Genomic DNA, 15,069 nt, shown 5'->3' with positions numbered 1-15,069 from the left:
CAATGTCCTGCATGGGCTCACTAACCCCCTCACTGATATAATTACCAACAGATGACACACTGACATACTTGGCACAGATTTGCTCAGACACACACTTACACATATGTGCATATAGTAGAATCATACACAGATGTTAGGAAATATACATTCTGGCACACAGAGACAGGCACAGTTCTTTACAGTGTTATCACTTTCTATAGCAACGTCACAATAGGCAATGACCGTGTCACTTTAGCTATCACATAACACAGGTTGTTAGTTTATGTGAACACTAGATATCTGCTGATTATTATAGATCGTTACCATGTTTCTCACTGGGATATTTTAGGGTGAAGGGCTTAATTATGGTGCCAGTCAATCCGCAATTGTAATCTGAATGTCATACTGGTGTTATTATTATTATCTATTTATATAGTGCTGATATATATTTCACAATTCTTTACAGAGAATGTTTTCCTATTCATTTGTTTAGTGCGCCAATATCCTTTATGTAAATATATGCTCTTCTTTTCCTTAGAGGGTGTAAGTGTTAAAGTTTTTCTCCGCGGCCGCCCAATCACAATGTATATACCGTCCAGCATACAGAACCATGATGACCAGAAACCAGAACTTCCCAGTGAGAAGTTGCAGTTAGAATGGGTGTATCCTTAGCTTTGATTGGTGGTTTAGGAACTTGTTATCCCACCTGCAGTGCCACATGCAATGCAGCTTTGTTTCAGGAGCTCTTCTTCACCAAAATGTTCAGCTAGGAGATTTTCCTTGATCCCCTCCCTGCAGCTTTGGTTGTCGTGGCCGTGACTCCCGATGCAGTCTCCGCATACTGCAGTCTGGAGAAGTCATCTATTTCACTGCCTGTGTCATTGTCATCTGTGATGTGAGCCGCGGAACCCAGCGCCATTTTTTGCGGCACACGGATTGCGTACGCTGGTGAGTCAGATAGGATCTGACACAGGAAATGTTTAGTCCTGACAGGGAGTGAATAAGACCTATAGGCAGGATTGAATTTCGGTTATGAAAGGCATGGGGTGATTTCATAAATAGAACTATACTTACTGAATAGTGTTTTGTCCATTTTTTGTTAAGTGTTGCAAGGTTTTAGATCCTGCATGACCCATTTGGCAATCACCCCGGATTATAGGACTATGGTGGGTATAAAGTAACAAAAGAATTCCGGCAAAGATTTTGCAATAACTAGTTTCAGGAAGTCATGAGGCTTATTGACAAGAGACTAAAAATTAGCTCAGCCTAGAGGGGGCTCCGTCTCAAGGTAGCATTACTATACTTGCTCTTCAATGTCTATCTGCAATGTTACTAAATAAATACTATTTCTATCTTTCTGTGATTTTCTGCATTATCTTTACATAACTCTGCAGAGTTCTTTTTATACTTTTCTTGCCCTGGAATCTGGATACAGTCATATCCAATCCAGAGAATACAGTAATATTGTATCCAATGGGAATAGGTAATCCTGCCTAATAATACACATTTACAGTTAAAGGGCATGAAGGGAAGCCAGCCAGATAAATCAAAGGCTTTTGTAAAAGTTGCGAGAGAACATGTAGAAACTAATACATCAAAGTAATCTAAAGCCTGATATCCCCATTACCTTTTTTTCATAACAATTAAAATTATTGTGTGTACAATTTTTCTAACATATCCTAGATTCTCACCTTAACCTTCTTGTGCGCTCTCCTCTCGTACAGTTTAGCTGTGCATCCTGATGGCGTCAGAGTGGCCTCCGGACAAACAGCTGGAGTGGACAAGGACGGTAAGGTGAGCAAAGGAGAAGCACCGATAAATACATTTCTAGGGACTCAACCTTTCTGACACTAAGTTATCAGTCCATTTAATCCAAGCTTCTTTTCATATACCATTCACCTAATTTAACCTAAACACAGTGAGCCTTCAAATACAGGGCTATATATATAACTAGGACATATGGGAACCCTATGCACAAATCCTGGGTTATACAATCATTGTAAAAATCAGTTCCTAAATCAGTTAAATTGGCATCTTTCAATACAATTTTGCCTTTACAAACCTTCAATAAAATACTACTAAGGTGACCTATTGTAAGAATAAAAATGTCATAATGTATAATGGAAACAAAAAAACCCTTGTGGGTATATTTTCTATACTGTGGGTTTGAAAAAGTAAAGATGTTGCCTATAGCAACCAATCAGATTGTAGTTATTATTTAGTACATTCTACAAAATGACAGCTAAAAATTTATTGGTTGCTATAGGCAAAATCTCCACTTTTTTAAAACCCACAGTTTAGTAATTATACCCCTTAGTGTCTCAGGGATGTCATTAATTCTTACTGAAAAGATAGACCGCATTATCGTCATTATTATTTCTGGCCACAGAGCCGCTGTACTTTAAAGACTTTCCATGTTTCTTGTTTTGGATCTGTCTAATTTTGACTTGTATGAATTGTCATTTCACTACTGCATGTAGCCTTTGCAATTGTACTTCAACTATATTGTATACAACACAGTGTTGGTCAAGAAGCATTTTGGGTACAAAGTATGGGTGTAGAGAGCTGACATCTGTAACAATATTATAATTCCTATCTTTAGAGAAACACATTTTAGTGTTAATAATTTATCTATACAGATATCACTTGAACACTTCCTGAAATTAGGGTAACCTGTGGGGGATATATAGCAAATACTCTATGCTGTTCAGTGTGCTTAGTGGGAACTTTTAGATTGTGTGTTGAATTGAGGAGCTGGTTACACAATTGTTGTATTTAGATTACATCTAAATTGGTTAATTGGCAAGAAGCCCCAAACCATAAAATCCAGGGGATTTCATGCTGGTCTGGCTCTTTCATGCTGCTCCGGATCTGCAGTAAGGCTGAAAAACAAAATGAGAACAGAACAGATTACTGCAATATTGCTACATTAATGAAAACAGAAGAGACACAATGTTGTTTCCTTTCTATTGTAAAATAAATAAATGTATTGCACAATGTATTTATCATTCCTTGGTATACTATTTTATTTTAGAAATGTATCTTTCACAATTGCATGTCTTGTTTTACTCTGTACACTAGGCTTGTTGAATTTGCATATGCTGAGTTCCTGTTGGCATAGTTATGTGTAATTTGTAATATTATATGAAGTGTACTGTTCTGAAACGAATGGTTCTTCCAGCCTCCATCATCTTCCACCATTGACATCAGTGTTTACCAACCTCTGTAGATAGATAAAAGTACAATCCACAGAGGAGCGATTACTGTTTGAACATATACAATATGCTTATCATTTTCTGTTTGCAGCCCATGGTGTTTATATGGGATTCATCGACACTCCAGATATTACATCAGATCGGTCTCGGCTTCTTTGAAAGGGGTGTGGGCTGCCTTGCCTTCTCCACCCACGTAAGTCTCACTATTCAGTGATCACTCCACTTCAGTCCGTTCAGTGTCTCCAAGATTCTGAGAATTCTTTTCGTTTAGGAGTGATTTTCAGGAGGTTAGGCAAGGATGATACCTTGTGACCAGTCTACAAAAATGCCTAAAAGACAATTGAAAGTAGTTTTTCTAGGTAATCATTTAGGAAGCAATAATAGTTCATATTAAATTCACCCTGCCTTCTTCAATTGTGTTTTCTTCTCTTTCTCTCCTGCATTATGGATCTGGCTTTCGTTCTCCTTATAAACACCTTATTTATATTCCAATCCTTTTACAGGACTCTGGCTTATACCTCTGTGTTGTAGATGACTGCAATGAACATGTGTTATCTATCTGGGACACGGCAAAAGGGAACAAGATTGCAGAAACAAAGGTCTGTTACTGTAATGTGAGAACAGCAATGGGAGCAACAGCAGCTCCATGTGCCAGGTCTGGTCAATTCCAGATGAGCACTGACATGTTTCCTGCTCAACGTTATTTATGTGTCCAATGCTTTAAATGTTTCCTCTTTCACTTCTCCTTAAATAATATCTACGTTTCAATAAAATAACAGGTTATTGTTTTGTTTTAGTGCACAAATGAGCCAGTGCTGTGTGTGGCTTTCAATCCCGTTGACAGCTATTACATTGTCACTGTGGGCAAATCACATATACACTTTTGGAGTTGGAGTGGTGCTTCGCTTACTAAGAAACAGGGCATTTTTGGGGTAGGTGTTACCTGTAACTCTTTAAAACCAAATATTTTATGTATGTGGATATCTGTGCCAGGTGACCTCTTCATCTCTGTTTTTCTGCTGTCAAGGCCATGGTTACCATTTTGCTTAGGAACATAGAATTTGATTGCAGAAAAGCACCTCCAGGTCCATCTAATCTACCCCTACATGTGTGTTTTTTTTTTTTTTTGTTTGTTTGGGGAAGGGGGGGGGGTATTGTTTATTTTTTTATTTGATTTTTGTTTCTTAATATTTTCTGTCTCAACAATGACAATGGCAATATTTTTGTGCTATGCATTCATCATCAACATTTATTTATATAGCGCCAGCAAATTCCGTAGCGCTTTATGCATTCTTGAATTATTTTACCGTTTGATTAATTATAAATTACTAGTCCACATTTTACATCTATCTCAAGTATCTATATGTTTTTAATTCCTTTAGAAGTACAAAAAACCTCGCTATGTGCAGTGTCTGCTGTTTGATCGAACCGGTGATGTCCTCACTGGAGACTCAGAGGGTCAGATATTAACTTGGGGCAGAAGTGCAGCAGATACAAGGACATTGGGGAGAGGTGCAAAAGGTGAGATAATGTATATAAAACATGTACTGTATATACAAAGTAAAGAAGAGATTTCCACAAAAAATACAATGGGCTGGAACACTTGAGCTATGAATGTTCTAGCAGAACCGTCCTTCACATTTCATTTATGGTTTGTTCGGAACCACACATGGTGATATTTTTCTGCTGTTGCAGAAACCAACATTATTTTGATCATGTAATCCCCACCTTAGACCATGAAGATTACTGCTAGTCTACTTTTATTAAACTTTATCAAAATATCCCTGTATTTTAATGAACACAATGGCAATATAGCTTTTCCTTCAACCAGGATGAACAGGAATTGGGTTTGACTAATGGGGTGTTGTGAGTAAAATGAAACTAAAAAGTTAAATGAAGACTCCATCTTTGTGGATGAAGGGACTATTTTGCAAATATAAGCCATATTATATGTCTAATTGTTTGTTAGTCATGCTCTCTAGAATACTGTACATGCATACTTCTGTAATTTCTACTTGATGGGTGTTACTGTATAGAGGCTGAATTGGTTGGAAGATCCTTCAGGGTGCCAGTATAAACAACATTCCATCCCTCCCATAGAATCTGGCTATGGCACATCCAAGTGCCTGTGCCCCCCTACTGTGTAAGGAAAGACAGAGGAATTTTGTACTTACCGTTAAATCTCTTTCTCTGAGATTGTACGGGGACACAGTCCAACAGACCCGGGAATGCTTGGTCTCTATTCTACTCTCCTCCTCTTATTGTTCTTGTCTTCATGTTGGGCTAGTGTTAAACTGAGGGTGAATAGGGAAGTCAGGGAGTAGTAGGGGATAGAAGTAGGCAGGTTTTTACCAGTGTCTAGCCTCCTAGGGGTAAAATATATGCCTAATGTCTGTATTACCATACAGCCTCAGAGAAATATTCTACAGTAAGTACAAAAATCTCCTTATTTGCAAATCAGACACTAAGGGCTAGATTTACTAAGCTGCGGGTTTGAAAAAGTGGGGATGTTGCCTATAGCAACCAATCAGATTCTAGCTGTCATTTTGTAGAAGGTACTAAATAAATGAAAGCTAGAATCTGAATCTGCTATAGGCAACATCCCCACTTTTTCAAAACCCGCAGCTTAGTAAATCTAGCCCTAAGGCTCTATTTTGCACATTTAGGCCTGATTTAGAGTGAGATGCAAGTCCTTTTGTTCAGCGCTAAAAGCACTTTTGGCTAATGATCGGTCTCAGTTTGCACTCCTACTGAGACTGATCTCCCTGTTGTACCTTTCTGCGCTTAGAGAGGTGGAACAGGGAAGGTAGCGGGTGAGCCTACCAATGTAAAGGCGTGTTCACGCTCTTTACATGCTATTTTGAGTTGAAAGCAACCGCAGATACGTGACTATGAGACGTATCATTTGAGGGTGCTTTCAGCTGGTGCAAGAGACCTTGATGTGTCAAAAAACAAAGTAAAAACTAGTTAAATAAAAATAAAAAAGTGTGCACCCCCTCCCAAACAGCATAACCAACCCTTTTGCTGTTTGGGGGGGCGAAAAGAACAATTTTTATTTATTTTTTTTTGTACATTTTTTTTTTATACATTTTATTATCTGCTTTACAGGATGCTGTCCATGATACACTTGCACGCCGGCCCATAAGGCAGATAAAGAGGTGTGTTTGTGCAATTTGCACAGTATTCTAAGTTCTAAAGATCCGTGCCATTCTTAATACTGTGTAAATTACTGGATGCAATTTACACTTTCAGTGTAAATTGCTTCCAACTCTAAATCAGGCCCTTAATCCTTAAAAAGTTCGTAAAGGTGGGATTATCATTGAAAAATCTACCAGAATTGAGGTTTATAGGAGTCTGTTTCTTAAACTCAGTTTGCTAACAATGTTACATACAATAATGAATACATCCGAAAGCATTCTAGACATGCACCGTATGTAGATTAACATAAATTTGTATTACATTTTTTATAACTTTTATATTAAAATATTTAGTACCTATTTTAAAGCATTTTGCCAGATAAGTTTTATATGGGGATAAAAGATCCATGATACAAATATTCTGTAATCTTAGCAACCAAACAGACATAAGCTTTGATTAGTAAAGTATAAATTAGAGCAGTAAGGGGCAACATAAAATAGCATGCGTGGCCCTCCAGCCTTCAAAGGGGCCGCACAGAAGAAGGAGGAATAGCACAGTGCACTACCTCCTCCTCCGCGTATGCTGCATGACCTTCCTGCACTGTCCATTCTGATAGGATCAGGAACAGCCGCCAGGGGGAGAGGGGTGTGCAGGTGAACACTCGGTGGCATGCTGGTGGCCCACATCCTGCCTGTTGCCCATTGCTGAGTTAGAGTAATAAACTGTAATAACTGATTGGTTGCTGTTGAGCACAGTGCATTTGTGTTTGCTCCACCGTATTATAAATAAGTCTGATTGAGTGTGAGTGTGTTGAAAAAACACATAAAAATAAAAGAAGTCACTCACTAGACTAGCTGTACCTAACTATTGACTATTGTCATAAGTTTTCCATTACTTCTTATGACTTTTTTTCCTAATCCAATTTCTAACTCCTCCTCAGACACATACCAGATAGTCCGTCACACGCGTGCACATGAGGGCAGTGTATCCTCGCTGACAGCTCTCCGAGGGGGCTATGTGCTCAGTTCTGGAGGGAAGGACAAGCGCTTGGTGCTATGGAGCGAGACACTGAGCCAGCTTAAGGAGTGTGAGGTGAGATGGAAGACTCAACCTTGGATACCATTAGCCAGCAGAACAGCATCCTAGAACAGCATTATGATATCACTCTACAGAATAATGTGGGAGAATATGACATTACCCTATATAACATAGTAGTCTGAGATATAAGGGAAAAAAATTATCCTAATGTTAAGCAGGGTTTATTTTAACTTTTTTTTTAATAAGAGGGCATAGAAGATACGGATACATGTTTTTAGCTTATTGCTTGTATGTTTGGACTTATTAATATAACCAAGAGCATACCTATTGCTTGCCCTGTAGAGGTACAATAAAATATTATACACAGACAACCATACAACAGTGTCCGCAATAGCTAGATGGCCATAAAAAAGCCTGTATGATAATAGCTTAGTGAATAAAGTATCAGACAGATCTAAGGAGTCACACAATGATTCCTTTCACTATAATTAGCATTAAGCAACAGTCATTGGATAGAATGCCCTATGCTTACACACTTTACTAGGATACAACTTGGGTAAGCCATGTATTTGGTGGCAGTTTGTTCCATCAAACTCCTTCACTGTCTTCTACAGATTCCTGAACAGTTTGGGGCTGTGCGTTCTATTGTGGAGGGAATTGGAGGAGAACTGCTGATTGGTACAACGAAGAATGCTCTACTGAAAGGTTCTCTGGAACAGGGATTCACACCTATAATACAGGTTTGAATAAGCACATTTGTATGATAAGAGTAATTTCACATGCAAAAATATGTCCTTATGGCAACATCAATAAATAAGTTAATAAATAACCATAGAATTGAGACTCTTAAAGGACAGCCTCCAAATGAGAATCTTGTAGAATGCCACAGAGTTAAGACCGTAGCAGGACAACTCAAAAGACAGCAAGATTCAGAATCATACAGACCACAACAGATGTCTTGCGCCACAGTATTGAGAAACTACAGGAATGAAAATCAAGCAGAGCACCATAAAAGTGACAGTCTTAGAAAACACCACAGTACTGACAGTCATGCTGAATACTACAAGTATGGGAATCACACTAGACCACTGGAAAGAGAACGACAAAGAACATCTCAGAATCGAGATTCATGCAGAACACCACAGGCCTGATTCATTAAGGGAAGCAAAGCAAAAAATGTGTAACTTTGAACCGTGGCAAAATCATGTTGCAATGCAAGGGGTACAAATGAGTTTATTATTTTGCACATAAGGAAAATACTGACTGTTTTTTCATGTAGGATGCAAATACTTGATAGCTTTATTTTTACACTAACATTAAAAGTTGATCTAGGGCATGCTCTACCCCAATTATAAATCTGTCCTCACATTTTAAATTTACCTCCTTCTCCAAAACAACATGGTTTTGCCAAAGTTCAAAGTTACTCTTTTTTTTGCTTTACTTTCCTTAATGAATCAGGCCCCACATGTTGTAACACCACTCGAAGGAGAACACTTCAGTATTGATAATTTTGCAGAACACCCCAGAATGGGGTTTACAACATAGGAATGAGAATCAACTACAACAACACTGAGTTAAGAATTATAGGAAGGAACTTGAATCACACAGAACACCACAGATTTGAGAACCATGCAGAACACTACACAAGAGAGAGAGAGTGACGCAGAATACCACAGGAATGAGAATTGTTCGGAACACACCAGGATTGGGATCATTGCAGGACAGCACAGCAATGAGAATTTTGTTGGTCAGCATTTAAGAATCCGTGAGGCCACATTTAGGCTTATTACTCCATCCACAAAACAAAGATGTATTTTTGTTGGATAGTAGAAGTAATTGTATAATTAACAAGCATTTGCATTGACAGGCGTTTATGTAAGTATTAGAGAAAAGAATGTAGTACATTACTATATTTTCCTGATGAATCAGGTATTGTGCAGTAATTCATACTTCTACTTTTAAGAGGGAAATATGTTTACTGCTGTAAAAAAAAGAACATACAAATCCATCACTGTGTTCTGGATAATACATATTCTAGCAGAATTAAGTATATGTGTTCTCTTCTATATACAGATATTCAGTATTATTTGCAGGAAAACTGGCAAGCATTATTACATGGTTACCTTTAGAAAGTCCATGCAGTGGTCCACAGTAAAATCTATCAACACAGTAAAAAAAAATTCATTTAATTGAAATGTTATAGGCTGTTAGTTTGAACAGTTATTGAAAATAACACAGATGACTTCATTGTAAGAATACAGAAAATCATAAATACCAAGTTTTAAAGGATAACTCCACCCAAAATTAAAATGTCTTTATCTCTACTCCACCAGTCCCCCCTTCTAGTGGGTCCCCATGGCTGTCACGGTCTCTGCAAGAGGTCCTCCCTCCTGCTTGGGACAGATGTTTTTGAAATACCTAACAGCATAGTCAAGCCCCTCTCCCCATGAGTTTCTCATTAATATCAGTGTTAAATCCATTTAATTATGTATTTTCAATTCATTATTTATTCTTTGTTTTTTTGTAGGGGCACATAGATGAGTTGTGGGGATTGGCTACACACCCCTCTCAGAATATCTTCCTGACCTCTGGGCATGACAAGCAGTTGTGTATCTGGAATGGTAACGATCATACCCTGAGCTGGGCATGTGTACTGGAGGTGAGAACGCAGTAGCACAAATACACATTTCAATACTCAATCACAGCTCCTAATTACACACTACATTGTACATAGATATTTGAAAGGACAACTGTCAGAAGTAAAGTTATATCCTTTGTCTGTTTAGGAAAGGTACTTTTTATGTCTTACGGTTCTCAGTTTCAATCCATGTTGTCATGTGCCTTTGTTTACACAGTTACATCTGGTTTTATAGACACACAAATATGATAGCGTTGCACAATATTATTGATTGCACAAGGACATATTTCTCCTCCTTATGCTAATAGGAGCTGCCCGGACATGAGAGTGTTTCTGTTTTAGCGGGTGTCTAGAAAGCATTTAGGTGATCAAGATTTTTACCACACTCAGAGCTGGTGTAATTGGAATTTTGCCTCTACATTCTTCTGTACCAACAAGGCACTTTTCATAGCAGAAATTATTTAACCCTTTGAGAGCTAAGGACAACTTGGACTCGTCCTCCTAAAGTGCTAAGGACAAGCCCACCCGTCCCTCTGCATGTAAGGGGTTTAGAAAACCCACAGATCTGTGGGGGGGGGGGGGGGGGGGTTTGTTTGTTTTTTAAAGTAATTTTTATTGGGGTTTTTTCAAAACAAAACAATGATATTGAAACATACCAAGAGAATGTATAAACATACTGTATACATATGAAATTCAATAGAGTTTACACATAATAATAGAAAGACTTAGATTAATTCTCTAAAATCCGGTATGTTATTTATGGAAAAGAAAAAGAAAAATGTTGTTTGTTTTTATTTTTCAGAGGGAGGGGGGAGACGAACAATAGGGGAAGGAAAGGGAGGTTATGGGAATGGGGAGGGGAACAGGAGAATATTCTACTCATTGTATTATGCTTCAGATTGTAGGGTAGAGAGGCATTGACCCGTGTGGCTATATGAAGAACGAATTAAATCAGAATTTTCCAGAACTTATATGCGCAATGATCCTTCTTTAACCTGACAGGGGTACCTATCCAGACCAACAGAGATTTGTCAACCGGTTGTCAAGGGAGGTTCAGCATCACAGTGATTCGTCCAGGAAGACCATGTGTTTTTGAAGTTCACTGGTTTGTCTTTGAGGAGAGCTGTGATGCTTTCCATCCTATAAACTGACCAAACTTTGTTGATAGTGGCTGAGAGTGAGGGGGGAGAGGTGTTTTTCCATAGAGCGGCAATTAAACATTTATACGTTTTTGCATGGAGCGACTAGTCCCCGGGAGCCGTCTAGGAAAAAGCGAGTATAGGGGGGACTCGGGCATTTTAACCAGTGTAATATCCTTGATGAGATTATGAATTTGTTGCCATAAGGTCGCAATTTAGGGCAACACCACCAAACGTGCAGCATGGTACCCTGCAAACCACGCCCTCTCCAACATCTGTCACTAGCAGTCGGAAAAGATCTGTGGGTTTTATGATTCTGCCAGTGATAAGGAATCGCATGTTAATGGGAAATGCCAGGGATAGGGGGAGGCTCTCTTAGAGCCTCTGTTTCCCTATCACTGCCACATAGAAAGCTGACGGTGCCCTTGTTTGAAAGAGGGAAGTCTCCTGACTGATGGCTCCCCTGTTTATTTTTTGTCTGCTGATCATTTTTGAATTTTTGAAAATATGTGATGAGCTAATAGTGCTCAGAACAGGGGTGAAAAACACCTAAGCAGTGAAAGGGTTAATATGCACACATAAACCAATATAAGTAAACGTTACAAAAAGTAGCCCTCATATCCCCTAATTATTTATTTAAGACATAAATGAGACCCGAGTGATACTTTGGGTGGAAAAAAAATTAAAAGTTTTTATCAATTAAGAGTTTGAGGTGATATTTTTACTTTAGCCAACATGCTCATTTCACAGAACATAATGCCTTAAAATGTTATGTAAAGTGTCTGCGCTGACTTACTTTAAAGAAACTAAATGGAGCATGCTTCAATGTATGCATCTGGCAGGCAAATAGGGGCATTTGTCCATACAAATATGCGCTGCACCCATTTTTCCGGTTCACAAATTCCGCCCATTGTTTGTAATATAGCAGCAATAGTTTTAGGGATAGTGGTGAAATGTGTAGTCTGCAAAATTGAGATGACCGACTGCTAATGGGCTCAGTGTATGATAAGATGAACAGGACAAGCGTGGATGAGTAGGGTGTCTAATTCTAAACCCTGTACTGGAAGCTATTGTTTTGTGTTCACCCAGTAAATAATTGGTCAGTTTATAAAAAGTTAAACATGAGGCAAACTACAATATTTCATGACATTAGGCAGTAACAAGAGATAATTGTTTAATTGTTTTGTCCAAAACTAGCTGACAACAAATTGCATTGTTTACCATTCTGTAATGAAGCTGAAATCAGTATAGAGTAAACCAGACCCTTGATGATTAATTTCTTAATCCTTAAAGTAGCATATCTAAGGAAAAGAGAAATTGGTGGGCAAAGAGTAAGACAAGAGAGGGATAAGGGGGTCATTATAGGAAGAGTTCATAGTCCCGGCAGCTAATCTTTAGACAGGCCTTTTAAAAGTCCAGTACCAATTAGCAAACTAAATAGATGAAGGGTTTTGTTGTATATTACAAAAAAACAATGCAAAAGCAAACCAAACTATGTGCCATTAAAGCCTATTTTTCTGCTCCATTGCCGCCTGATTATTTTGGGAACTAATTTTCATGTAAATGTTTTTGTCCAGTAAGCACTTACCCTTGTGTATCAAGCTCCTATTGTCCCATAGATTGTAAGCTTGCAAGTAGGGCCCTCTTACCCAGTATTGTTTTATTACTGTTTGTTCCCAATTGTAAAGCGCTATGGAATTTGCTGGCGCTATATAAATAAATGTTGATGATGATGATATGGACATGCTTAAATTATTTTTAATTTGTCATAGGATCATGGCTTATGTGCAGATTTCCACCCCAATGGAAGAGAAGCTTGTGTGGGTCTGAGCACAGGAAAGTAAGAATGAAAATATGTTTATGAATACATCTTACTCTCTATAACATATCTTACTTTATACTTCTCCTTTCTTATCTCTCCACCATTGACCTTTATTAATTTTAATTGCTCTCTACTGCCCCTATCGACTTTTCTCTGTTCTGCTCTTCACCATCTTTCACTGTTTCCATATCTGTTGTTGCCCTGTCTCTCACCTTTTCCTCCTGGCACAGTCATATGTCTCTCCTTTACAGGTGGCTGGTCCTGGATATGCAGTCTCACAGTATTCTGTCTATGTACTCTGATGGCAATGAGCAGCTTTCTGTGGTCAGATACTCGCCAGGTGAGTGGAAATTTCAGTCAAGAGCAGACAATAAGAGGAACTGTATGTCCTGTTAATATATAGCTCTTTCTCTTTCATCCAGGCGGGTGGACACTGTTACCATTGGTTGTATGAGGGGACCAATGGAGTTGGCAAAGGCAATGAGGAGAGGCCGTTTTGCGGGCTTAACACTGAAAGCCATTGCAAACAGCCTGCAATGAGCCGGAAGCAAAGCATGGAGGCAGAACAGGACGCCTTAAGGAGAAATGTCCACCCCCACCTTCCCCCCAGTTCATATTGAGGACTTGCTACCTTCCTAGAGCGAGAAAGGAAATCACTGCATCTGCAGAACACTCCTGAGAGGATTCAATAGGGAGTGCATGCTGTAAGGCTTGCTGACAGGCTTCTTTTCTCTTTGTACTATGCTATCTTGGAGGGCTAAGTACATTGTTTGATTCTTGTATTCTAGCTAAAACCTATGTATATTGTATTTATTTCAGTGTAATAGATATCTGTGTGATATAGTTTTACACATGGGCTCGGTATTTGACTGAGCAGATAGGACTACAATTGCAAAAACATAAAAGTGATATTGCAAGATAACCCAGGATACTGCTTTTGGTGATCAACAATACATTAGTTCATTATCTGCTATTAATAAGACAGTCTTGTTCAAATACATACCTGAACCAACAAACAAGGTCTGTGTGAATTATTCCTGCTTTCATATTTTGGGTTTGCAGGTTTATTGGTGCTGTAGTTACCCTGTTACAGGACAATGACTGACAAGGGAAAGGTGGCAGTCCTGGTACCAATTGTTGTTGACCTGAGTACTTCTGGTCCCATGTCTTCTCCCACTCTCCAAGGTCCACCTCTGAGGGAACCCTCTTGGTCCACGTCATTGGTTAGGGGGCTAGACCGGTTGAATAGGTTCCTGGACTCGCGCAGACCTCATGCAAGCGTCATAGGTCCACTTATCCCCTCCTTTCAGTCTCAGACTTGGAATAATAATCTGAGGAGGAGGGTGAACTCATTGAGGACTCTGACTCCTCTTAGGTAGGGGACCTGGAGGAATCTTCTAGGTGTCAGAGCTTAGAGGATTTTGTCCTGGTAGTACGTCAGGCCTGAGACCTTTTGGATTTAGAAGAACCTCAGTCTGCTGACCTGGGTCTCTGCACATAGCAAAAAAGACAGGTTGTTTGTTTCCCATTGACCCACTTGGCTTTATCAAGTCTATGTGGCTGTGAGCACTTCACTCAGCCCCCTGCTAGGGATTCTACAGGAACTACTTCCCCTGGCTTTACATTTTAATAGTGGCTTCTATATATCTATATGAGGCAGCTCAAAACACAGCTTTCATTTCGTTATCTGTCTCGGCATAGGCAGTTTTGGCCAGATGTACTCTCTGGTTGCTGTCCTCGGACGCTTATGCTGAGTTGAAAAAGTGCCTGTAGGTGCTTCCTTATTCAGGTTCAGTCCTGTTTGGGCCGGAATTAGATAACATGAGCTGTAAGGCCACAGGAAGTAAGAGCGCCTTCGTCCCAGTAAATGTCCCCAACCCATTGATCCATAGGTTTGGGTCCTTTTCGCCAGTCCTTTTATGGTGGTTCATCCACCAGTGGTCGGTCTTACAGAGACCTTTTGCAGCCAGGAATCATTCTCAGAGGGGCAAATTGTCTTACTCGACGAGGCGTCCAGGGTCCAATCTCCCTGATAAGCCTGCAGCCTGAGGGCTTCCTCCTCCCGGCTGTGCCTACTGTTGTTTAGAGAAGGGTTACAAA

At 39.3% G+C, this 15,069-nt stretch overlaps 1 protein-coding gene across 3 annotated transcripts in view; it reads left to right on the top strand.

Moving 5' to 3' along the window:
* EML3 (EMAP like 3) overlaps positions 1 to 15,069 on the top strand; it is a 49,934-nt gene that overhangs the window by 21,626 nt on the left and 13,239 nt on the right. For all 3 annotated transcript variants that reach the window (XM_075188571.1, XM_075188570.1, XM_075188569.1), the window contains 12 exons: positions 518 to 641; positions 778 to 927; positions 1,704 to 1,773; positions 3,286 to 3,387; positions 3,698 to 3,793; positions 3,992 to 4,126; positions 4,577 to 4,715; positions 7,273 to 7,424; positions 7,985 to 8,110; positions 9,898 to 10,029; positions 12,920 to 12,987; positions 13,221 to 13,309. In XM_075188571.1, the coding sequence (XP_075044672.1) occupies positions 518 to 641; positions 778 to 927; positions 1,704 to 1,773; positions 3,286 to 3,387; positions 3,698 to 3,793; positions 3,992 to 4,126; positions 4,577 to 4,715; positions 7,273 to 7,424; positions 7,985 to 8,110; positions 9,898 to 10,029; positions 12,920 to 12,987; positions 13,221 to 13,309 (1,383 nt within the window). The remainder of the gene's footprint in view (positions 1 to 517; positions 642 to 777; positions 928 to 1,703; positions 1,774 to 3,285; positions 3,388 to 3,697; positions 3,794 to 3,991; positions 4,127 to 4,576; positions 4,716 to 7,272; positions 7,425 to 7,984; positions 8,111 to 9,897; positions 10,030 to 12,919; positions 12,988 to 13,220; positions 13,310 to 15,069) is intronic.

This window comes from Mixophyes fleayi, chromosome 10 (assembly GCF_038048845.1).
Source record: "Mixophyes fleayi isolate aMixFle1 chromosome 10, aMixFle1.hap1, whole genome shotgun sequence".
Lineage (NCBI taxonomy): Eukaryota > Metazoa > Chordata > Amphibia > Anura > Limnodynastidae > Mixophyes > Mixophyes fleayi.
This window is presented reverse-complemented; position numbering and strand designations above follow the sequence as displayed.